Source organism: Chiloscyllium plagiosum, chromosome 12, assembly GCF_004010195.1.
Source record: "Chiloscyllium plagiosum isolate BGI_BamShark_2017 chromosome 12, ASM401019v2, whole genome shotgun sequence".
Lineage (NCBI taxonomy): Eukaryota > Metazoa > Chordata > Chondrichthyes > Orectolobiformes > Hemiscylliidae > Chiloscyllium > Chiloscyllium plagiosum.
In genome coordinates this window covers 50702838-50729652 of record NC_057721.1, presented here as the reverse complement: position 1 = coordinate 50729652, position 26815 = coordinate 50702838, and the positions used below count along the sequence as shown (strand labels likewise).

At 39.4% G+C, this 26815-nt stretch overlaps 1 protein-coding gene across 1 annotated transcript; it reads right to left on the bottom strand.

Moving 5' to 3' along the window:
- Positions 1 to 9209: 9209 nt before the first annotated feature.
- LOC122555250 (transgelin-3-like) lies at positions 9210 to 26128 on the bottom strand. Its single transcript, XM_043701042.1, has 5 exons — positions 25860 to 26128; positions 19354 to 19542; positions 15118 to 15292; positions 13529 to 13631; positions 9210 to 10948 (listed from the first exon to the last, which is right to left on the bottom strand). Exons 2-5 carry the CDS (start codon positions 19531 to 19533, stop codon positions 10807 to 10809), a joined length of 600 nt encoding a protein of 199 aa, XP_043556977.1. The 5' UTR covers positions 19534 to 19542; positions 25860 to 26128; the 3' UTR covers positions 9210 to 10806.
- Between the last annotated feature and the right edge of the window lie 687 nt (positions 26129 to 26815).

Sequence of the window (26815 nt, the reverse complement as noted above, 5' to 3'; positions counted from 1 at the left end):
TAAAAGTCAGCTTTACGCAGTCGGCTCAGACCAAGACCTTAATTCGACTATTTCCTTTCGGCCATTTAATTTCCATCTTAACTGCCCATAATCAATGACAAAAATATATGGAGGTGGTGTAAAGTACATTATTTCCCAGCAAATATCCCAACTTACAATTTAAAGCACTTTCATGCTACTTAGTTTGGCTAAAACACATGCAGGCATTGATTGTACTGCACGTTGTATTTTACAGCATAGAATTCATTGTTCTATAAAAAATGCATGCCCAGTTAAATGTAGCATAAGGGTGAAATGTATATATTAAAAATCTTACTTGAATTCACTAGATTTTCCAATTATGCATCCTGCAAACTACCTCATTGTAAACACATCACGAACCAGTCACAGTCAACAGATTTTATTTAGCATTTTGAAGTTATTTTTCAAGATGGATATTAGGGACAGTAGAAACAGGAGGGAAGGTCACATTGTAGAAAAGAATTGCAAAGCCATAAAATGCACGAGAAAGCAGATCAGATGAAAAAATTGACAATTTTCCAAATTTGATAGCTTAAAAAGTAAATTCAGTTTCAGTCATTTGAAGCATCCATTAAGAATGAATTTGAAAAAAAAAACAAGTCAGTCAACAGTTCAAAAACAATAAAAAAGTTTGTTGTGCAGAATGCCAGTAACAAGCAATGCATGTTTTAGACTAAGGGGAAATGTATAGGATAGCAAATGACTGAGTTAATAATCAGTTAATTTGAACTATTGAATATATTGATTTGCAAATTAAAAGTCTTCCTAAAAACCTTCCGGAATTAAAAAAAATTGAATTCCTCTTCACATATGCTGCCAAACCAGCTGAGCATTTCCAACATTTTTTAGTTTAATTCGATTAAATTTCTTCCTGCATTTTGGATCCTTTTGAAAATCAGTCCTTTAACAGATTAAAGGACCATCTGACACTGGAAACAGAGTGTGATTCTGCTGACAGCATAATGGTTCTCTCCAGGAACAGATGCAGTTCACTATAGCAGTGACCAACCCCTTCTGATTATAGTATTTGCAATTAGAGTTAGTATACGTCAATGCTCATCCATTCAGATTCAGTCATGTGTGGGAAACAGTAGGGGAAAAAGTAATCAATAATGCCCTCCAAAAGATAACTGCTTGTGCCATATTTTATGCAGTTAGCAAACCTAATTATAGAATCTCTGAAACATTGTTTATGAAAAGGAAAGCGTTTGCTAAATCTTCTAAAACATTTAAACTTTATACTCATACGTACAGGAAATTCTTCAATACATCAAGAAATTTCAAGATGCTGAGGATATTATGAACAGATGTGTATGTATAGCAAAGAAAGAGGTTTTAATTTGCAGTCCTGAAAAAAGTGTTTATTCATTCATGCATTGGATGTATGAATCACTGAGCCAGCATTCTGCCTTCTTAAACTGCTGCAGTCTGTTGGTCAACCCACAATACTGTTAAGGAGACACTGAAGGAACAGTGATACATTTTAAGTCAAGATGGTGACTGGCTTGAAGGAGAACATAAGTAATGGTGTTTCCACGTGCCTGTTGAGGACAGGGGCTTGGAAGGTGCCCCCAAAAAAGTCTGGGTGAATTTCTGTGCACCTTGTAAATGGCATGCACTGCTGCTACATTGTAGTGGTGCAGGCATTGAATATTTTTGGACATGGTCAATCATTCAGGCCATGTTAGCCTGAACAGTGTCAAACTCCTTGATAGTTGTTGGAGCTACACCCAGCCAGGCAAGTGGGGAGTATTCCAAATGCTGGACATCTTTCACATTAATTATATCGAGTTACTTGTTACAGTATTCCTAGCCCCTGACCTGTTCTTGCATTTAAGCATTTATAGGGCTAGCTCATTTCAGCTCCTAGTCAATGGTAGCACCCAGGATATTGATATTAGGGAAGTCAGCAATAAAAATGGCCCTGTATAGCAAAGTGGGGTGGTTTGATTATCAGTGCTGGAAATGTGTTGCTGGAAAAGCACAGCAGGTCAGGCAGCATCCAGGGAACAGGAGAATCGACGTTTCGGGCATAAGCCCTTCTTCAGGAATGGCTTATGCCTGGTTTGATTATCACTTGTGGTAGATAGCCCGCACACAGCTCTAGTATTACAAGAGTAGTACTAGCCACTTGTCAGCCCAAATGTGGCCATTGTCTGGGTCTTACTGTGGTCAATATCCAAATGCAGCAAGTGAGAAGTCTAAGCAGTGCTAAGCACAGTGAACATCCCCATTTCTGACCTTACCTTTCTCCATTGTAATTGAAGCAGCTGAAAACAGGTGGGCCAGGAACTCTAGACTGAGGAAATCTGACAGGTGTTCTGGAAGTAAGAGCCTCACCACCACCCCCCTTCCAACCACAACCATGTCTCTGTATTTGATATAGTGCCAAGCAGAGAGTTATCACTTTCTTTGTTAGGGCTTCGTTTGGTGTACAGGTAGTTACTCTCCCTAACTTGGGCAGCAGTATTACTTTAAAGTTTTAGTATTTTTCTTAGGTTAGTGTGACAATATATAGTTGAAAAAAAAACTTTCCATGTTTAGGGTGCTAGTGTTATTCATTTTAAACCTACACTGCTGGCTACACAACATGAAAAAAAATGTCAGACATGTGTTTATTTTTGGTGACATTTACCTGTACCACTCCTGACCTAAGAGCACAGCTACTAGAGATTTTGGAAGAGCTCAAGGCAGCAGGAGCAAAATCTGGCAAGTCTGGAATGGAACATTAAAGGCAAACATATCTAATTGTTATCATTGTGATAGGTCCTGTAACCAAGCCTCTTATGGTAGTACCCATACATCTAGGCCAGGTGACTGATTCAAATGGCATCTAATCCAAAGGAGTGATACAGTACATGAACATCATCCATGGAGAGGGAGCAAGCTAACATTGTCTAGAGGACTCTTCAACACTGAAGAGTCATCTGGACCGAAAATGTTAGCTTGCTCTCTCAATGCTGCCCGACTCACTGATCACAGCATTTTCAGCTTTCAATACAGATTCCAGCATCAATAATTTACTCCTTCATAGGACATTTAAACAGGTTGCTTAAAAATATGGCAAACAACACACTGCAGTCCAAGAGACTCAAGTGGGGAGGTCAAGGAGGTGGTCTCTATTGTTTTGGTAGCCTAGGCTTGTGCCCTCAAGAGAACCAGCTTAACTGCAGGGCATTAACTGGTGTCTCTCCTGCCAAGTTATAACTTAAGCCCAACTCTATTGGTGTAGAGAACAGGTAAAAATAGATAGACTGCAAGAATTGGAGGTACTTCATGAGGGAAATTGTCCAGGATGCTGTGGCAAAAATTCCAAAGGATCCAACATGCAATGCTCAATGTTCAATGTCCAACAAGCCAGAGATAAGATCAGGCCAAGGTCTCACTAAAGCAAGTGGTGGCGAGATTTGGGAAATACTGATTTCTCCCAATATTGCTTGCCCATTTTAAGTTTGGGTATGGAGGGGCATGATGGATGGTAGTAAGGACTGCAGATTAGCAGAAACTAGGAAGAAACAAAATAAATTGCTGGTTCTATTGAATCTAGACAAATCGCTAGAAAAAAAACTATTAGAGAAGGTTCATATAAATAATAGCAGCGAACAGAAACCAAATCAACTTATTTAGACAACTAAAGATTCCTTAGATGATTTCCTAGACTTCAAAAAGCTGAACAAAATACAGACAAGCTAACTTTGGGCTGTAAAACTGGAATTGATGTGCACTAGTACCACCAAAACTGTAAAGCAACTTTTTGGAAAGAGCAAAAACAATTTCTTTCCCTCAAACTAATCCAAACCAGGTGCAATGTACACAAAAAACTAAAAACTTAGGTTGAGTACCCCATTAGCCTCCATTGTCCAATATGACTGGAAGTCATTCCGTATCAATATGTTCCACATATCCCACAATTTCTGGAGATCAAAAATCCAACCTTCAGCCCTAGATAAACTGAATAAGCATGCAGATCCTCTGGTGTAAAAGGATTCTAGGAGATTCTTAACTCAGGGTGAAGATATTCTTCCTTCTCTCCACATTCTAGATTCCCCAGCCAGTCAGAATAACCTCAAATCGATTAAGTTTCAACCTAGTCAAGCTCTTTCAGAATCTGGAATGTTTCTATTAGATCATGTCTAATTCTTCTGAACCCCTGCGAATTAATCCCAAATTACTCCACTTGTCATACGATAGCAAAATTGGTCCCTAGGACAATCTACTTGTCCTATTGGAACACTCCAAGGTAGACACTGGGAAATTGCTGAGTCAAAATTTAATAACTTCACACCCAGCCTTCTGGGTTATCAGCCATTCCCAATGGCAGAAGAATAAAACAAAATAGAAGGATGCCTGTGAAAAGTCAAAGTTTGACTGGTCATTCCAGATCAGTCAAGCTTATCATGTGACCAGAATGAAGGCCACATTACAGCAGGAAATCATGGCCAAGATATCAGATCTCAAAGCCCATTTTCACCTAAACTTGTGTGTTCAAAGAAATAATTTGGATATATATCACCCCAAAGCAAAAGATGGGGCAATCAAAATCTAGATCTCCCTGGATTTTAAGATAAAAAGTATAGAATTCAAAATATTTACTACCCTTTAGAAGAAATTCCTTTGTATCTCAGTTTTAAGTGAGATCCCAAAATGGAAGTCCTAAAGACAACTATTGATATACCAATAATTTAAAAAAGAGAAAAAGAGCAATAAGGGACCAAAAGTAAATTTATAGATGGAAGCACAGAGCATGGCTGAGGTATTGAATGAATGTGTTGCACTTGTCTTTGAAGTAGGGTTACCTATATTATGGCAACAGAGAAGGAAACTCTGACAATAGAAGGGCTCCAAATTGGAGGCATCAGATGAGAGGTTAGTACTTACAGTTGACAAATATCATGCACCCAAGAACAAAAGGGCGTGAGAATGGATATCAGAGGCACATTGGTCATAATCCATCTTCCCAGGAGTCAGGGGAGTACCAGAGGACTGGTGTTTTTCCTTTCTTTTTGAAAGGTGCAAGAAGCAGCCCAGCAAGTATGGACCAGTTTAACTTTAAAAATAGTGGGATCTTATCTCAGAATGAATAACTACATGGACAATTGAGTTAATTAGGGATAACCAACATGGATTTAAAGGGAAAAAAAAACTTTTGTTCAACTGACTTGGAGATTGAAGAGTGAAGAGCAAGTTAATGCTGTTGTGCATCCTTATTCCAAACCTGTAATTTGGAAGTACAAGAAATAAAAAGATACAAAATTGGCTGAGCCATAGGAGTAGTGGTCAGTGGTAATTTCTCAGGCTGGAGGAAATTTGTAGGAGTCCCCAAGTAGTTGGTACCAGGACCCTTGCTTTTCCAAATTTATTACTACAATTGGGATCAGGATCTTCAAATGCAGAGGATGTTTTAAAAACATTTTGTATACTGAAAATGACAGTATTATAATCTGGTACTACCCTGACTCCAGGGGGTGGCATGCAGGCTAGCACTGCTAGCTCAGTGCCAGCAACCCAGGTTTGATTCCAGCCTCAGGCGACTGTGTGGAGTTTGTACATTTTCCCCCCCATGTCTTGTATGGGTTTCCTCTAGGTGCTCCAGTTTCCTCCCACAATCCAAAGATGTACAGGCCAGATTAATTGACTGTGCTAAATTAGCCATGCGTTAAGTTAGAAGCATTAGTCAGGGGTAAGTGTAGAGTAAGAGGATAAAGGGAATGGGTCTGAGTGGGTTATTCTTCAAAGGATTGGTGTGGACTTGTTGGGCCAAAAGGGACTGTTTCTCCACTGTAGGGATTCAATGATTCTATGATTAGGCAAGTTTGTGAAGTGGGATGACAAATGGCAAACGAAGTTCAATACAGAAAAATTTTTGGTAGAAAGAATACGGAGATAACGAAACTAAAAAAAAAACGACCTGGATGCAAATGTGCACAAGCCCTTAAGATGGAAGGTTAGACGGAGAGTTTAGATAATGAAACATACAGAACACAAGGCTTTAACAAATACAAGCAGGGCAATTACACCAGGTTCAGTATGATACCAGTTAAATCTCACATGGAGTAGAGAGTTTGGGTACCACATTTTAGGAAGGATACAAAAAAAAAAAAGGTCTGGAGAACGTATGGAAAGGGTTTATAAGAATGATTCCAGGATGAGAAACTTCAGTTTAAAAATGGCTCAAAATTCTCCATTGTTTTCCTTGGAGAGGGGAAATCAAGACTGTTTTTCAAAGTCCTGAGAGGACTTGACAGTAGATAGGGAGAAAAAAAAAGTGGTCCCATTCAAAAAGGATCAATAATGAGACACTTCAATTACTTTAAAACAGAGTTAATAGATTTCTAAGAGTAGTAAATGCAAGGGGGAAAAACAAAAAACACTTCATCCCCACACAGCAAGTGGCTCTGGTCCAGAACAATATCTAGAAATGTGGTAAAAGCATGATTCAAAACAAGACATTAAACTCTGCAGGGTTATTGAGAAAGGGCAGGAAATGGCATATTAATTTATAACACTCAGTTGGTGACTTGTGCAGGTATGGGCCAAATTGCCTGCATCTGCACCAACTTTACAAAGACATTTGTACAGAAAATACCTATATCACAAATTTTAAAAAATAAAAAACCACAGCCAGGTTATAGTCCAACAGGTTTAAATTGGAAGCACACTAGCTTTCAGAGCGACGCTCCTTCGTCAGGTGGTAGTGGAGGGCTCAATCCTAACAGAATTTATAGCAAAAATTTATATAGTGTGATGTTACTGAAATTATACATTGAAAAATTGATTGCCCGTTAAGCCTTTCATCTGTTAGAATAGTGATTTTTGTCACTTACACAAGTGAAACTCTTTTAAAAAGTTGCATTCTCGGGTTAGCCGTTAAACAATGGTGATAGCTAGACAATATGTTGAAGGTGTTGGCCCTCTATTCTGTCTATACCATGATGTTTAGATTAGAATCAATCTAAAGAGATAACAGTTTTACATGAATGCATGCAGTTTTTGAGCAAAGTACAGTGTAACCCCGCAAGTACAAATTCACCCCACAAAAATATATGTGGGGATGTGTGTCTTTGTCGGAGTTGGGGTGTGTGCATGTGCATGCAGGCAGAGTGTCTTAAGTCTGTGAGGGGGTGTCTGTGTGCCCAGTGTCCCACAATGGTGGTCACATGTGGGATGAACCCAAGGTCCCGGTTGAGGCCCTCCCTATAGATACCAAACTTAGCTATCAGCCTCTGCTCAGCTACTTTTCGCTGCTGCCTGCCCTGAGGTCCACCTTGGAGGAGTGTCACCCAAAAAGGTCTGAGGCTGAATGTTCTGGACCACAAAAACTACGCCATGTTCTTTGTGTCCTGCAACATATTATCAATGAGGATGAGCACCTCACCAAGACCTGCCCCACACCTCCACTACTTGCCTTTAAACAACCGCCAAACCTCAAACAGATCATTGTTTGTAGCAAGCTGCCCGGCTCGCAGGACAACTCCATACAACCCTGTCACAGTAGGTGCTGCAAGACGTGTCAGAGTGTGGACATGGATAGCACCATTATGTATGGGTATACCTTCCACCTTGTACATGGCAGATAGTTGTGTGACTCAGCCAACGCTGTCTATCTTAAACATTGCAGGCAAGGATGCCCAGAGGCATGATACATTGGGGAAACTGAGTAAAAGGCTACAACAACGGATGAATGGGTACCGCACAAACAGACAGGAGGGTTCCCTCCCAATTGGGGAACACTTCAGGTGTTCCAGGACATTCAGCCTCAGACCTTCGGGTGACCATCCTCCAAGGCGGACTTCAGGACAGGCAACAGAGAAAAGTGTTCGAGGAGAAAGTGAGGGCTGCAGATGCTGGAGATCAGAGCTGAAAATGTGTTGCTGGAAAAGCGCAGCAGGTCAGGCAGCATCCAAGGAACAGGAGAATTGACGTTTCGGGCATAAGCCCTTCTTCCTGAAGGGCTTATACCCGAAACGTCATTCTCCTGTTCCTTGGATGCTGCCTGACCTGCTGCGCTTTTCCAGCAACACATTTTCAACAAAGAAAAGTGGCCGAGCAGAGGTTGATAGCTAAGTTTGGCACCCATAGGGAGGACCTCAAATGGGACCTTGGGTTCATGTCACATTACCAGACACAGACCCCTCCCCCACATTTTGTGGAGGGAAATTTGTACTTGCAGGGTTACATTGTACTTTGCTCAAAAAAAAACACTATGCATTCATGTTGAACTGAGCTCAAAAACTGCATGAATTCGTGGTAAAACTCCATTATCTCACTTTTTTGATTAGAATCAAAACAAACATCATGGCATAGACAGAACACAGAGGGCCAACACCTTCAACATATTGTCTAGCTATCACCATTGTTAACAACTAACCCGAGAATGCAACTTTTAAAAAAGGTTGTGATTTACACATGAAAGTAGTGAAACTAACACGGTATTTGAACAGATGAAAGGCTTAACAGAATCAATGTATAATTTCAGTTACATCACACTAAATCTTTGCTATAAATTCTGTTAGGATTGAGCCCTCCACCACCACCTGAAGGAGCATTGCTCTGAAAGCTAGTGCGCTTCCAATTATGGTTGAACTATAACCAGGTGTTGATTTTTAAACTTTGTACACCCCAATCCAACACCAGCATCTCCAAATCATATATCAGAATTGTTTATGCAAAAGGGTCTTGGGTACTCACCAGACGGAAGAAAATTTGTGACAAATGCATAGACATTAGCCACATGTGATATTGTTCTACTTGTGCCAGTAATCTCAAGATATCTTTTTCGCCCGCAAAGGGGAACCTTTTCTCCCCTGGTTTTCTCACTTTAGCTGAGAAAAGCTTGGAACAAAAGGTGGCATCCTAGAATCACTACAGTAAAGTGAGCTTTCAGCCCATTGAGTATACACCAGCTCCCTATAGAGCAATCCAGTTAATCCTATTTGAATGATCTAAAAACATGAACTGCTCACCTTCCAGAAAGTGATCAAACTAAGTTAGGCAAATAGAATTATCTGTTCAACAGTTTTGTTTTCTTTGATCTTCAGTGACCTCACATATCCATTTGTCCAGAAACATTTGTGCCCATTAGAAGCAGTTAGCAATTCAGAAATCTTTACTTCATTCAATCTTTGCACTTGATCTTTGCCATTACATCACCATACTAATCCATCTTCAAAGCTCTAACACCATAGTCATAACATAAAAATGGTTTTATTTCATTAACATTTCTGGTATCACATTTGCTAACAGATCTTTTCAGACATGAGAGACTTAATTTCTCAAAATTAGACATTGAACACTTACTGAATCTCCTAGACAATGGATTGCACTTGTAAAGCAGGCTTAGGGTGGAGAGCTTTGCAAGAAATACAAACAGCAGCAGCTCTGGTTATAACAGTAAACTTGAAAAAATCTCCAGGTATGTCACACAACTTATTACACTGATTCAGGTCTAAAAACTCCTGAAATTAAGCTTCTAGTGAAAATTCAAAGGAGGACCTACATTAGACAGGTTGATATTTCTCAGATTAGACATGGTAACATTGGCAGTTCAGCAGGGGAATAAAATCTTAAATTGTTAAATACAAATATCCAACCCAAAATATTCACAGCAATGCTTACTCAATATGGTAATTGTAGGCTAGCATTGAATTTAACTGAAGCAATGAAATGTATTGGATATCAAATTTAGTAGTTCATGACAATTTGCAATAAATACAAGGATCAATTTTACATTGACAAGTTCAAACAATTAATTTCCAACAATGTTTATTGTTACATTCATGGATGTGCTGCCTCTTAACGTCAAAGCAAGAGTTCTATGACAAGGTTTTGTGATTTAGCTCAGAAGGGAATAAAAATGTTTGTGACTGATTTGTGCAAGACCCAGGAATCTGAATAGTAAAACCAACTGTTTAACTCAGATGCCCATCTGAAAACATTTAAAAATTCAATTTGTGGGAAAACATGATAGTGTATAATGCAAAGATAAAACATAAACCCTACCAGTAAATGCAGTTAAGTGTAAATAGGAGTTGGAAAAATTAGTCAGCACCCTTGTGTACAAGAGATAAAACTGAGTTAATACAAGAATATTTAGAGGGGCTAAATTATATGACCTTTAACATAATCAGTAGAGTGTAGGCTCAGTTACATTTCAGACATCACTTCTTCCAAATGTGCCCATTCCCAGTCATCATTTACCTCATGAAGCCAAAAGCAGAACAGCTCCAGAAAAATACTATTCTTGCATTTAACCGCTCAGCCATTAAAAACTTGCCAGTCCTGTTATCCTGATTGAATCAGGAGGATTCAGACAACAACGCTTAGTCGGTTGCTCAAGTCCCCACTGAAGACTAATTGAATATCCAGTTGATACTTAATATCCAGTAAAATTACTAAACTGGGTTTCACAGTAACATAACACTTGACCAAGGTGTAGCATGGTAAATTTCTGTAAACTACCAATTGCAGATCAAGAGAATGGTGAAGACCATACTTGACTTCAAATGCTCCCAAAAAATTCTTTCCTCACCACCTCCATCAGTAACAGGTAAATTTTAGAACAGGTCTTGGTCAGGTTAGATTGGTGAAAACAACTGATTAATACTGCAAATTTAAATGGTTTCTTTTAAACACAGCCAGAGTAATCCTTTAAAAAGAAAAACCCACAATTGAAGCAGAAACATCTTGCTCGTGATGCTTCAGAAGGCGGCAGTTAAATTCTGCTAAAGATTCAGTTTTGAGCATACAGTCCATTTGCTTTGATGCTTCCCAACACAGGATGGTGATTCACATGATCTGACGAGGCGTGCCATAACCAGTCATACCAGACTGGGAGGCTCCTTTGTTGCTTCCCATCTGCAAACCTATAACACTTTGCCCCTTTCGTAGCTGTTCATCAGAAAATGCTCGCTTGTTACCCTGAGCTTTCCTGTTAGAAAGGAGTAGTAATTACTATACACTCAGCAAAGAATACAAGAAAAAAAGCAACACCATTTATATTTGTATTGAACTGGACATTTGTGTATCATGAATGAGCAAAGCATTTTCAATGTGGCAGGGGACACAGAGAGAAGTGACTGAGGGGAATTCGGGAGAAGTCAGCTCACTCACATGACAGAAGATCATGCAAGAATCTTTAAAGGAGCTGCAGGTGACATCATGAGTTCAAAAGTGACATGCTGCACAGGAGGGCCCTTGATTGGTGAGTGAGTATTAGTCAGGTAATTTTCCCTTTTTTTAAATTCTCAGAGTCTTACATTTTTTAAGAGTGGTGGAAACTTGACTGTTGTGCACAGCAGAGTACTTGGACTGCTGTTTGGAGGAGAATATATTTAGCAAGCCTCTCATTTGACCAGTAATAATGAGTTTCTTTAGTCAAGATTTGTTAGAGTTTTTTTTCACCCTATACCCTTTAGTTCTGAACTCTCCCACCCCAGGGAAAAGACTGTCTATTTATCCTATCTATGCCCCTCAATTTTGTAAACCTCTATAAGGTCACCCCTCAGCCTCCAACGCTCCAGGGAAAACAGTCCTAACCTGTACAGCCTCTCCCTCAAATCCTCCAACCCTGGCAATATCCTTGTAAATCTTTTCTGAACCCTTTCAAGTTTCACAACATCTTTCCGATAGGAAGGAGACCAGAATTGCACGCAATATTCCAACAGTGGCCTAACCAGTGTCCTGTACAGCCGTAACATGACCTCCCAACTCCTCTGACCAACAAAGGAAAGCATACCATTCACCTTCTTCACTATCCTATCTATCTGCGACTCCACTTTCAATGAGCTATGAACCTGCACTCCAAGGTGTTTGTTCAGCAACACTCCCTAGGACTTTACCATTAAGTGTAAAAGTCCTGCTAAGATTTGCTTTCCCAAAATGCAGCACCTCACATTTATCTGAATTAAACTCCATCTGCCACTTCTCAGCCCATCTGATCAAGATCCTGTTGTACTCGGAGGTAACCTCCTTCGCTGTCCAATACACCTCCATTTTGGTGTCATCTGCAAACTTACTAAGTCTTATGCTCGCATCCAAATCATTTACGTAAATGACAAAGATTAGAAATGGTGGTTCAGGAGTGGTAGGATTCTCCTGTGAGTTGCAGGAAATCAGATATTGAACCTCACACCAAAAGGTTCAAGAGATGAGTGACTGCCAGGAGTCACCTGTGGCTCTTCCCCTCAAACCAGTTTACCATTTTGGTTGCTGTTTCGTTAAATAAACTCAGAATGGGGATAGCAGCAGTCAGAACAGTGGCACCACAGCTGGCCCTGCTATATAGAAAAAAAAAAGAGTTAAAAGTATAGGTGAGCACTGAGTCAGGGATTCTATATTTGGAGTCAGGGGCACAGATCAGCGTTTCTCTAGCTGCAAACAGGACTAGAGCATGTGCTTTCTCCTTGGTGGCCGGGTCAAACAGGACCTCTAGAATTGTAATCTCAGGATTACTCCCCATGCCGCATATCAGTGAGGCCAGAAAGAGGAACATAGTACAACTGGATAGGTGGCTGAGTAGTGTAGGATGGACGGTTTCAGATATCTGGAGACAAGGGCAGGTGGGACTTTTTACTAAAAGGATGGGCTTTTAGTAAAAAGAAAAAAAGGCACGATTAACCTGCAGAGATGCTTGGCATTGCTACTCAGGAAGTTCTAAACCCTGGCATGGAAGTAGCTGGGAACCTGAGCAAGAGGTTAACAGGTGAGAAGGTAGACATTAATAGGATGAGCAAGCAAGGCCAGTTTAATAAACAAAGCTGAACATTAAAAAGTAAAGACAGGAGGAAGAAATAGTAAGATGCTGAAGGACAAGATAGAGAGTTTAGCCAAAATTTGTTGGCGGCATGGTGGCACAGTGGTTAGCACTGCTGCCTCACAGCGCCAAAGACCCGGGTTCAATTCCCGACTCAGGCAACTGACTGGGAGAATGTGCAAACTCCACGCAGTGTCTGCGTGGGTTTCCTCCCACAGTCCAAAGATGTGCAGGTTAGGTGAATTGGCCATGCTAAATTGCCTGTAGTGTTAGGTAAAGGGGTAAATGTAGGGTAATGGATGGGTTGCACTTCGGCGGGTCAGTGTGGACTTGTTGGGCCGAAGGGCCTGTTTCCATACTAAGTAATCAAATCTAGAGTTCTTTATACAATAGTGTGCATGGAACAAGTTAAAATTTGCTGCAGACAGATCGAAATTGGAAGCAGACTTAGTAGCCATTACACAGACATGGCTGCAGGATCGTCAGGACTGAGAACTAAACACCGCAAGTTAAGGTTACAGGAGAATAGTGAAGATAGTCGAGGGTGTGGATTAACATTTTGAATCAGAAACAGAATCACTGATGGAGAGGGAGAATGTAAGGAAGGAACATTAGATCAATTGTGTAACAACAGCCAGTGTACAAAATATTAAGCTCTGATTGCAAGCAAAATAAAACAAATTAAATGTTAGCAAGTTAGTGAAAGTTAACTTGATGGCTTAGATTTAAACTAATTTAGAATACTAAAATACTTACTTATGGAACCAGTTAGGGTCACCACGATAATATCCATCATCTTTAGTAACTGCTACACTACCCAAAGCCATTAGAGTTCTTTGAACTGCAGCCAAATCCTTTCCTATGGGAGAGAAAGAAAACTCACCTTTTTAGGTATTGAGCTTAACTGAATTGAAATTCCAAACAAGTGCCAAGGCATCAGGGTACATATTTTGGACTAAAAACACTAGTCTTTTAAGTTAGAATGTGCATAAAACTGAAAGATAATTTACATGAGCCCAGTTTAAAATTATTTCTTTTTAAACTACACTTAGCATTTTTTCCATTTCAACTTTATGGCTTCCAAAATGTTTTCAAACAAGCAGTTTGTTCATTATGTTCAAATCTAGCCAAGGGAAATGTTGGGTCATCATTTTCAATTGTAAAATGATACAAAATCAAAATTTACTACTTATAGGCATACAAATGTGGCACATAACCGATTGGGCCAAGTAGTCAGGGAATTGGCAAAAGCCCACCCACAAGCCCAATGGCTGCAAGGAGAGCAGAAAGCAGCTTTTCACCTTAGTCAAAGGGTCAGTAATTTTTTGGAGGGTGCTAACTTAAAAAAAAGGTGAAAGTTAAGAGGTTTAGAAGAGATCAGATGAAAACTTTTGTTTCCAGAGGATGATGGGAGTATGGAATGCACTGCCTGGGATAATAATTGAGGCAGGAAACCATGGAACTTTGAAAAACGTATTTGGATGAGCATCTGAAGTGTCTAACATTCTGGACATTTGCAGGTTGTAGTACATTTTTGTTAGTACAGTTTTAATGAGCCGAAGAGCCTCTTCTGTACTGTATGATTCTGTGATTATGAAATGCTAGAGAAAAATTGGAACCATCAAGACATTCACCATTCCAATTGTCACCTTCAAGGTTTTAACTTCATGTTTTTCTTCCTCTTTAGAATGCACAAGATGAGTGCTGGAATGTTGGAAAAACTGGTACCAGAGACATGCCAATGTCATTGTAGCCAACTGCAAGATGAAGCCTACTAAAGCATAATAGGATTTTTCACTGGAATTCACTAACAAAATGATTAGGTGCTGTTTGCAAGTCATTTCAAGTTTAAAAAAAAAACTTAGACCCAAATAATAGGAACATTGGATATTCTTGAACTTCCCTTCCTCTACCACATCCAATTTGCAGTAAAGGCAAATGCCATTTTAGAATTAAGATACAAAATGTTAACTGTCACAATGAGCTTTCCACCCCATGGAAAAAAAAATAGAAAGCCACAATACTGGTTGAATAAATTTAAAGTTAAAAATCTGTATAAATGGCAGATTAAGAACAAACAAATACAACTCCTTTGTACAGCATTGAAGTTTTGACAGTCATCCATTGCTTATTGATTAAAGTTATCATTTTACTGAAGCAATTAGACAGAAAAAAAAACTGAAGACATAGCCACCATTCCACTTAATTAAAAATTTTCCCCTTAAAAAAAGAGTGAACATTCAAATCAACTTACCCAAGTCATTTCTGGTTTCCTCCCCAAAAGACAATAAATCCATAGTTATTTTAGAGTTAAACATTTGAAATTAATGAATTATTAATACTACCTTCCCACAAGTCTACAGTCTGGAAGATATCCATTGTTGCAACACCATATGCTTCAGCAGCCTTCAGGAATTGAGAAATCTGTTCCATCTGTTTAAAGGCCATTTTGGATTCCTGAACTTTTTTAATTGGCTCTTCATCTTTTGGATAAAGACTATTTATAACTTTACATAATAACTAAGAGAGAAAACAATATCAAAAATGTGAACTGAATTTCAGTGAAGAACATTAGAAGCATTTTATTTAGTTATTCATTAGCAATGGAAAGAACTATGTCCACATATTGAGAGCAAAGTTTAATTCCTTAATAAAATGGGAATTTAAGGCAAAGAAAATACAGCTGCGTAGATGTGCTAAAATGACAAATGCCATTTTCAAGTGTGAGCTTGCCCAAAAACTAGATATTAATTAGTGGGCTCCATGCAAGTCAGATGGTTTCCTTCATATTCATAAGGCAACGATAGAAACATGGATCTCCTTACAGCAGGGACACCAACTTTAAAATCCAAGTACTGTACAACACTTGGTGACACTTACAGCTTCTAAATAAGTGTGTTGGGGACCCACATGGATCCTTAGTGCTTGCCTTTTCTGAGATAGTTTCAATTCTATTCAGGTCCCCACCCTTCAACTTTTTCTTCAGTAGATTAACAACAGTATCTGTGCTATTTGCTGCATTTACCTATACTCTTTGCTTCTATTTGTCACCCTTCTCACTTTTCATGTTCCACTCAACTCTTTCCTCTGCAGACTATCTCCATTTCTGATCTTAAATATTCACAGCAAAGGTTGTTGATTCCCACAGTTACTGCTCCTCATACACCACATTGTGCAAGGGTTTTACCTTCTGCCAGTTTGTTGCATGCATTCCCATGCTTTGTCTTCATATCAACATGCTCTTTTATACCCCACAATGAAGATCACACCTTTGTCTTTCACTGTGGCTGATGACCCTTTAAAAACAGGCACATCTTTGTTCTTCCTTCTGCATAAACCTTAATCTCCCAGAACAACAAAAGGATTTCCCCAGTTCTAGCTACTCTCCAACCTTAAATTTAGCAGATTTACCACAATTTTTGCAAAGTGTTTTCTTCTGCCCCCTCTTCCTACCCACCTCCCATTCAATAGGGACTGTTCCCTCTGACACCTTATCCTGCGCCTCAGATTAGATTACCTAGAGTGTGGAAACAGGCCATTCAGCCCAACAAGTCCACATCGACGCTCCAAAGAGTAACCCACCCAGACCCATTTCCTGCTAACAAACACCTAACACCATGGGCAATTTAGCAGCGCCAATTTATCTAACCTGCACATCTTTGGACCATGAGGGAAAAGGGCCTGTGCCCAAAACGTCGAATCTCCTGTTCCCTGGATGCTGCCTGACCTGCTGTGCTGTTCCAGCAATAAAGTTTCAACTTTGATCTCCAGCATCTGCAGACCTCACTTTCTCCATGAGGGAAAACCAGAGCACCCAGAAGAAACCCACAGACATCAGGTCTGTGGTTTGCACATTCTCCCTAGGTAGGATTCAAACCCAAATCCCTGGCACTGAGCCAGCAGTGCTTATCACTGAGCCATTGCACCACCCTTCCAAGAAGATACACGAGTGCTGTCAAATGCCTGGCAGGTTCCTGCGACGTTAATGGAGACGTTTATATAGAATCCCTACAGTGTGGAAACAGGCCATTAGGCCAAGTTCACATTGACCCTCTGAAGAGTAACTCACCCAGACCCATTCCCCTACTAAACATTTACCCCCCCACCCCCCAAAAAAAAAGATGCACCCAACCTACACACCCCTGAACACTATGGGCAATCATGGCCAATTCACCCAACTTGCACATCTTTGGATTGTGGGAGGAAACTGGGGTCCCTGGCACTGAGGCTGCAGTGCTAACCATAGTCACCATGCCACCTATTCAGCCAACACCATCTGCCCATATTTTACATATGCAGAACATTTACATCACTTGTTCTTCTCCTTCCTTGCTGCACTAGCCAAGACCATAAACACTTCCCATTATCAAAGAGGAACATAGACCCAGATGTACAGCACAAAAAAGAGAGACCCTTTGGTCCAACTCCTCCATGCCAACTAGATATCCTAAATTAATCTAGCCCCATTGGCCAGCATTTGGCCCACAGCTCTCTAAACCCTTCCTATTCATATACCCATCCAAGTGCCTTATAAAGTTTTGTAATTGCACCAGCCTCCTCCACTGCCAGCTCATTCCACATACCCCACCCTCTGCATGAAAATGTTGCCCCTTTAGTTCCCTTAATACTCCTTTAAAATATAGTAGACTTTATTGATTGCTCACAACAGCAACTTTGGCATTTAATAAAAGGACAACATTAACTCCAAATTCTCCAAGCCATGCATCATCTTGTCTTGCAACTATTATTTAAATGGTGATGGAAATTCCCTCACTAATCGCATTGCTGTTATGACTACACCAAATGGATGAATGGCTTGAGAAGGCAGATCACGACCTGCTCAAATTAGGAATGGGCAACAAATGCTGACTCCAGCCAGAGATGCTCATTTTGAGCAAGAAAAAGAACCAGCTCATGTTAAGGGTCACTGGACCCAAAACATTAATGGATTTCTCTTCATAGATGCTGCCACATCTAATCATTTACAGCAATTTGTTTTTGTTTGTGAAAACCCCAACACAATTGTATTGAGTGCACCATATTGCTGAATTTGCCAGGTTTCTGATTAAAAAGTTAAAGAGTTGGTCCTTGTCTGATTTCTCAGGTGACTAAAAAAGAACCCTGGCACTATTTTGATGAGATCAGGTTTTCTTTGGTGCCTTGAGAATAGTTCTCTAGATCCAGGTTATCTGAGCATCACATTGCAATTTGTGGGATTTTGTTGTATGCCATTAGTGACCATTAAAACACTTCCAGGCATTCAAAACCTATGAAAATAGTATTTCAAAAATACACGTTTTATTCTTTTAAACATAATCATACCAATAATATTTGTACTTTTATACATCAACCAAAACAAAGGACAATCCTTTAATTTAAACTGACTTGAAGTTATAAATTCAGTTTAAAAAAAAAATTCACCTTACCATTGCAACTGGCTTATGAACCCAAGAGTTCATTTTGGTCAGGAAATTTGAAGTGAATCAATCTTCACAAAACATTCCTTCCGATTCTAGTTCTGATAAAGATCTATACAATCTATTCGATGGGTACTAGTTGACCCCAGGAGTGTTTCAATACTTTTAGGCATTCTTATTGTACCAATAGGGAATTGCAATATTTAGACGACTCATTTGTGTCTTGACAACAAGAAGGGCATCACACCTAAACCTAATCCAGTCCTCAACTAGCATTCAGAGCAATGGAAACACTACTTTTCCTCCTACCTAAACCAGGAAACTAAAGGACAAAATACATTTATCCCTTCCTGTCTTTCTAGTACAGATTGGAATTGGTGATTCCTGTTCAGTTTCAATCTACAAGTTTCAAATCAAGAATGACGTTTAGTGAATTACACTGTCAATGAGTTAACTGATGAAGTGTTATCACTGTGAATAAAGTGGATTTGCCTTCAAAAATAAAAAACCACCAACCTTGAAATGCCAGTCTAGACTATAACCTGCTACTCAATCAGTGCTACAAAAGACAAATCAAACTGCAACCATTTTAAGAGTCATTTTTCCAGCATTTTCTTTGTATTTATCTACACAACCTCCCAAAGCTTCCTCCAAACAAGTACTATAGAAGTCCTGGTCCTCCTCCACTGCCAAATGCTAGCCACCCCGATGCCTAGAGGAAGAACCCCTCATCTTCGCCTTGGGACCCTCCAACCACACGGGATCAATGCTGATTTCACCAGTTTCCTCATTTCCCCTCCCCTTATCCCAGATCTAACCTTTCAACTCAGCACTGCCCTCCTGAACTGTCCATCTTCCTTCCCACCTATCTCACACTGCTCCCCACAGGAACCAAGTAACTAAAGAGATTCATTCAAGTCTTCTAGGGTCACTTTACAATAGTTAAAGCACATCAACAGCAACATAATTCTCAAATGATTTTTATGAAACCTGTAGCTGGCACTGGAGTCAAAGTGTGTCAAATACTATTCAGCCCTGATATCTATAAAGTGACAATGGAGGTACTCATTTTAACTTAAAACAACATCTTGTTAGTGTACTTATTCTTGACGATTTCCTTAGTGAATATAGTCAGTCAAGAATGATGAGTTAAAATATACTTACAGCACCATTCATCAGCCACTTCTGAAAGTGCACTTTTCCAGCATCTGGACGATTCACATTCCCACCACATTGTGCAGTGATCCAATCCACTAACCGTTCTTCTAATTCAGAATCATATTTCTGTTCAATCTTTTGCTCAACCTCTCTGCTCAGGCCATAGCTTGGTCCTCTATTGGCCATTTCTCAAGTCTAGAAATGCAAGCATTGAGTTAATATTTACAAGACCTCTGCACACAAATGTACGTCAATACATTACATATCTAACGTATTTGCAGGTGACACATGCATGGCACAGCATCAAACCACAGGGCCACAGTATGATGAAAGTCTAAGATTGCCCACATTGTTAGAATCAGATCATTGTAAAATCAAGCTTCAGGATAAACAAGTAGCATTAACCCAAAACCAGTGTCCAATACAGATATTTTTGATGGTAGCATTAATGCGAAATTATATTTAGTAATAATACTTTCAGCCCCAACAGCAATCAACCCAAGTTCTAGACAAAGGCTCTATTTTCCATAAATTTCCTTTAAGGCCATCTGGAAAAATAATGCAAATTTAATAATTCCATTTACAAATATTAACAGAAGCATTGCAGATTTAAAATAGTTAATTTTCCATAAAAGAATTTAATCTATACGAAATGTTTTTGTCTTAAGAGGCCAGCAAATTTCAGGAATTGAACAGCCAAAAGTGTTACATCAGTCCTCATTGATGCACTTAACCTGGAATTTGCAATTTAAAGAGAATAGCAAATAGTTTATGGTGAGGCCTAGTCGAATAGTAAAAGTATGCATAGGCATAATGAAGGAAATAAATTAACCTTAATTTCCAGCAATTCACCACAAATCCATTTCAATAAGTTATGGATAATGAGATGGCACCAAAATTACCATAGAATGAGAAACAAGTCTGGGTGTAAAGCTGAAAAAAAAGGGCAAGTTCACAGAATGGTTGTACTAAGGCAGGAAATAATAATCATTGCCAAAGAGTGGTGCTGGAAAAGCACAGTAGGTCAGGCAACATCTGAGGAGCAGGAGAGTCGATGTTTTGAAGGGCTTATGCCCAAAGTGTCGACTCTCCTGCTCCTCAGATGCTACCTGACCTGTGCTTTTCCAGCACCACCCTTTGACTCTGTTCTCCAGCATCTGCAGTCCTCAATTTTTCCAGGAAGCATAACAGGACAAAATCAGCAATGAAACAAAGCAGGGTTTGATAAATATCAGCCTCAAACAAACTGTTCTCCCTCAAATGCTGCCAGACTTGCTGAAATATTTCTAGCATTTTCTGCTTTTATTTTCAAAAAAAAAAGATATGGAGGTGCTGAACATGTGAAGAATGGACTAGGTACGAACACAGGAAAGTGCAGAGGCAGCAAGAACGCTGATGACTAGTGATTTACTGCACGAGCTCAAAAAAAACACTGGGGCCATGAAATAAACAGTTATAAAAGCAACATTAAGTGGAGAATTGAATCACAACACTACCTAAAGGCAAAAAGGCCATGAATAAAGAGTGGCAGGTTACAGCAAACTTGACATCCCAACATCACAATCCCAAAATCATTTCTAAGTCAGTGGTACTAGACTAGTGTATTTTCTTCCTATTGCCCAATGTGGAATGTTTAATATTAGAGCTCAATTATTTAGAGTCCAATCACTTGCTTGCCAAAGCATATTGAAAATTTGGAACAATCCCCTTTAAAAAAAAAATGCTGGGTCAGTTGAAATTTCAGGTTGAGCTCACATTGATTTCTGTTGGACAAGGGTAACAAGGGATTTGGATCAAATGCCAAGTAAATGAAGCTGCAGGAGGGAGCAGCTGTGATTTAACGCAGTATAGTAGGAAAGGTTCAAAGTCTGAATAGGAGCACTGACCTATTCCTGTTTTTATATTTACAAAGTTATCGCCTTTCTAAAAGAAAAACAAAAATTAGCTTTTTAAACTGCCACCAAATGCAATTCCCAAAATTGATTTAACTTAATGTAGTTGCATTTGTTTCCGGAAAACTATTTACAAGAGAAAATTAGATTAGTGGCTATTGAGTCAAGATTAAAGTGGTGCTGGAAAAGCACAGGTCAGACATGAAGGGCTCCTGCCCAAAATGTCAATGTTCCTGCTCCTCTGATGCTGCCTGACCTGCTCTGTTTTTCCAGCACCACTCTAATCTTCACCCTGATCTCCAGCATTTACACTCCTCACTTTCACCTAATGGCAATTTTGAGGCATTTAAACATTGTCCACATATGCTACTGGATTCTGAAGAGTCTGTTCTGCCCTTGTTGACACTATCAAAATTACATAAAAGCCAAGAACAACCAAGTCAGTGATCCACCCAAGAAAATCATAATTAGCTAGGCCATGCTTTGTAAAGCAAGCATTGACTGGTTGGATCAATATTTGCTGGCAGAACTGGGCATTCAGAACAGACTGCTAAATATAACAGCCCACATTTGTTCACTTCTGGATCAGCAAGCAATGAGATTCAATGCTTTTAATATGATTTGGCTACTGCAAACCTTCACTATGAACACTTACCCTAGCAACAAAACTATTAATCTTGAAATCAAATCTAAATTCAGCATAAAACCATAATTATTAGATCACAGCTTATAGGAGAAATGTGCCATTCAGCCCAGCAAGTCTGCTCCACTATTCAGTGAGATCATGGCCAATCTGATCCACAACTCCACTTTCCTACCCTTTCCCTATAGCATTTGATTCCTCTACTGATTACTCTCAAGCTTGCATATACATAGTGACCCAGTCTCAAAGAATTTCACAGATTTGTTACCCTCAAGAACTGCCTCCTCAGCTGTGTTTTAAATGGGGGATCCCTCATGCAAGATTATGCCCTCTTTTCCTAGACTCTATCACAAGGGAAAACAATTTCTGTCATGTGTCCTAAGAAGCTTATGTTTCAATAAAGGTTGCCTCATTTTTCTAAACTTCAAAACCCAGGAACACCTAGTGAACCCTTCTTTGGACTGCCTCCAAAGCCAATATTTTTACCTCAAAAGAGAACCAAAACTGTTCACAATATTCCAGCTGTGGGCTGACCAGTGTCTTGTATAGTTTTAGCAAAGCTGTTACTTCTATACTCCATTCCCTTTGAATGAAAGGCAAATAAAAATGTTGGCCTTATCAACTGAACTGGAATACTGGCTTTTCATGTGATGTATGCACAAGGACTCAAATTGTTTTGCATTGTAGTTTTCTGCAGTCTGTATCTAAATGGACTTCAGTTCTTCTATTCTTCCTGCCAAAGTGCATAATTTCATTTTCCCCAGATTATATTCTATCTGCCAAGGTTTTGCTCACTTAACCAGTCATCCTCACCACTTACCTTCTCATCTATTCTTGATTCAGCCACAAGCTTGGCTATAATGCTAACTTTCCACACCCAAGATCACTATGAATAATAATGGCAGGAATCAATGACAGCACCAATCCCTCTAACTCCACTAGTTATAGGCTGCTATTCCAAAAAGATGCCTTTACCCTGACAGTTGGTCAATCATCTATTCATATTAATATGCTAGCATCCTTCATCTCCAAATATCATTGACTCAAATACATGGTACTTAATCAAATGCCTTCTGAAAATCCAAATATAGTAAAGCCACTGTTTCTCATTTGTCTCAGACTCATTACCTCAACAGAATTTTAATAAGTTTGTCAGGCACAATTTCCTCTTCATGCGGTCACAGAAATAAAATAGAGTCAAAATGCTCGGCTGTTATTTCCTTTACAAGAGACCAACATTTACCCAATATCAGATGTTATGCTTGCTAGCCTATAGACTTTTTAAAAACTCATCTCCTTCCTTTTTGAATAAAAAGGTATACATTGGCAATTTTCTAATCCACTGGTATTTTGCCACAATTGATTATTGCTAATGTATCCACTGGCTTGGTTGTTACTTTAAATATCCTTGAATGCACCCATCAGGCCCAGGGAACCTCAGTCTTCAGCTCCACTGGATTCCCTAGTATTTCCTCCCCCCCCCCCGTGATAGCTATTGTATTTATTTCTGCTGGTTTTCCCCTCTTTAATTAGTATTTTTTAGAATGATATTAGCATGTTTTAACATGAATAATCAAGTTATTTATTTTGCTATTTCCTGATTTCCCATTATTATTTCCGCAGCCTCAATCTTGGAGGATACATTTACTTTGGTCTCTTTATTTAAAGAGGCTCTTGCTGTCTGCCTTTAAAATTGTTATTTTCTCTTCAGTTTAGTTTCTCACTTTTCCTCTTCCAATCCGCATTGATTCTTTTAAAAATTGCCCAATCCTTTGGGTTACCACCAGTTTTTGCCATATTGTCAATTTTTTTTTTTTTAAATTCTTGCAGTTTGGCACTATCCTTCCCTTTCCCAGTTAACCATGGAACACAACCCATTCCTAGAATCCTCCTTTCCTCACTGAAAAATCTTCAGTGTAAAGCTGAATTATTTCTTAAACATTTGTCATTTTTCCTCAGCTGTTTTTACTGCTAAACTCCTTTCTAACCTACTCCAAATAGCTCTGCTCTCAGTTGTATTAGTGAGTTTAACAGTTGCTTCCCACTCATTGCCCCCCTCACTGAATACTAAATTCTGCCATGCTATGATCACTTTTCCAGGGAATTTTTTCTCAAATCATTTGTTAAAAACTTACTTCATTGCACATCCCACATCCAAATTAGCCTGATTGCCATTTGGATCCACAAAATACTGTTTCAGGAAACAGTCTAGAGAATATGAATTCTCCCTTATGGCTACTTTTACCAATTTGATTTTCTTAATATACATAAAAAGGTTAAGTCACCCATGATTAACATACTGCCTACTTTACACATGCCCTCTATCTCCTGATTTCTTCTTTATCCTACCATTTGGCTACTCTTAGGGAGCTTTATAGACTACTCCTATAGTGCTTTCTCCCACTCCCCGCTTATTTCTTACCTCTACCTATATAGATTCTAAATCTTCCAATCCTCGATCACTTCCTGCTATCCTACTCATTCCATCCCATAATAACAAAGCTGCTCCTCTACCATTTCCTCCCTATTTGTCCTTTACAAAAAAGGATAGTCCTCATTTAATTCCCAGCTTTGATCTCCTTTTATAGGTTACAAAATCACTGATTAGCTGTCATACATGTCATTTATTTTCTTCCAAATATTACATGGATTCAAGTAAATAACCATTAAATTTTGCTTTTGTAGATTTCCTCCTCCCCTCTTTACTGATGCTTTCTTATGTTTGTACACAGTCCCACATTCAGTATCATTATGGTTGCCAAATCTTTGTGTTCCAAGTCTACATTCCTCCCCCAACCCCTACACACCCCTAATCAGTTTACATTCTTAATTATAAAGATTCAGGACACTGGTCCTAGCACAGCTCAAATCCATGCACTACAACCGCTCCCTTCTCCCAGGTAGAAAAGTGGCAGTGGCCTAAAACAAAAACTTAAATGATAAAGTGTTAATGCAAGATATCATTTGTGGCTTTACACAGGTTTAAGTCCTAATGAAAGAATCCAATGCTCAAAAAGATTCAAATGCTGTGCGATTTAACTCAAAAGGTAGGTAGCCATTCAAACACAAGCATATTAATTGGAGGGTGACTTTCAGAATCTATTGATCCCAATCAGATTCTAATTCACATGCACATACAGTCGAGAGAAAGCAAGCTCCAGATGTCCAATGATTCCCAATTAAATCATACAGCTTTGGTCCACACAGGCATCCTATACAAATGTAAAAGGCCAAGGCAGCATTATCAAGGATATGCCAACATTGATGTTAGACAATATTAAGTGGCCTATCATATTGTAATAGATTAGTGAAAAAACTAAAGTAATTAACCAGTAACAGGCCATTTTAGCTCTTACCCCTCATTTCAGATGTCAAATGTCTTCACCCCCTTCCCCAAAATCAGGTATTACCATCTGTTCTCTGACCATTACTGAAATCTGCTTTCACGCATTAATCGAAACACCCACATTTGTGGGGGAAGGGGAGGGGGCAGATGTTTTGCATTATTATTTTCAGAATGTCACTAAGGATTGTGTACATACAAGATCAAAGTGACTATCATTACTAGCATCTACCACATTATTTCAATACTAAAACTGTTATTTTACTGTTTCCATTTGAAATATATAAAGCACCAACAAACTGGTCAACGGCCACCAGCGCGGCTTAATCCCAGAAAGCAAAATAAAAATAACTAGTGGGCAAATGAAGCTACCTCCATACACTTCAACTTCCCCCCGCCCTCAAGAGTCTAAGTAATTACTTAAGCGGTGTTGAAAACAGTTGTGTGTAAACATCTGCAAGACACGCTTATGAATTAGCCCTCAATTACAGAATATTTCCCTATCTTCATAAAAACTTGCTTCTATCGCGCGACTGCATTTAAAAAAAAATTACTCCCCATGTGATGCTCGCATTCCGCGGCATTTTAATCCCCCCCCGGTCTGCCTTACATGGAGTTTGTATTTGTTACTAACCTGAAACAGAGACGAGAACAAGCAAATACGAAGAGTAAGGGAAGATACAAAACCCACGAATCAGCTGAGAGTGAGAGAGCCCAGTGCTGGAGATGTCAGAAAAAGCGGTTCTGGTCAACAATAGACACACCCAAAAGGCTCACTGATTGATGGGATCCACACAGTTCAATTGCGAGATGCAGCTGATTGTGATAATGCAGGTCCTTTTCCGGTCGCCTGTCCCACCCGCCCTGGCTGGTGAGTGGACAGAATTAAAGCCGTGACCATCACCACAAGTCTGCACGTTGTCCAGTCACCAGCATAACAATCAGTCAAGGCATCCTGAATAAATCAATACTCCAGCAACGTGGAGCACTGTCCTTGGTGTTTAAGGTAGACATTTCATCCAAAACATCATGCTCTCGATGTCTTATTTTTAAAATATATTCGTGAACTTGATTAATAATTCAAATATTGCGCTTGAGATTATGAATGCTTTTCAATTAGACGTAAATGTCAATAGACATCATAATCGATTGACTAAATTAGTGGTTTATTTAAAAAGGAGATCATTTCCATAAATAAAGTTGATTACAAAAGAGAAATAAAAAAGCTTTAGATTGATCTGATCCACTTCCCCCGGTATCAAAAACATCTGAAGGCACTGAACAGCACAGAGGCTAGAGCACTGCCAAAATTCTGACAGTTGTGCTGAAGACCTTGCTCCTGCAGTCTACTCTCAATCATCAGCAAAGTCATGCTATCTAATGGCACTGACTCAACTATGGCTTGCTCACATTCTCCCTGTGTCTGTGTATGTTTCCCCAGGGTGCTCCAGTTACCTCCCCACAGTGCAAAGATGTGCAGGTTAGGTGGATTACCCATGGGAAATGTGGGGTTACAGGGAAAGGGTAGGGATGTGGGACTGGGTGGGATGCTCTTTGGAGGGGTGATTCAGACTCAATGGGTCGAATGGT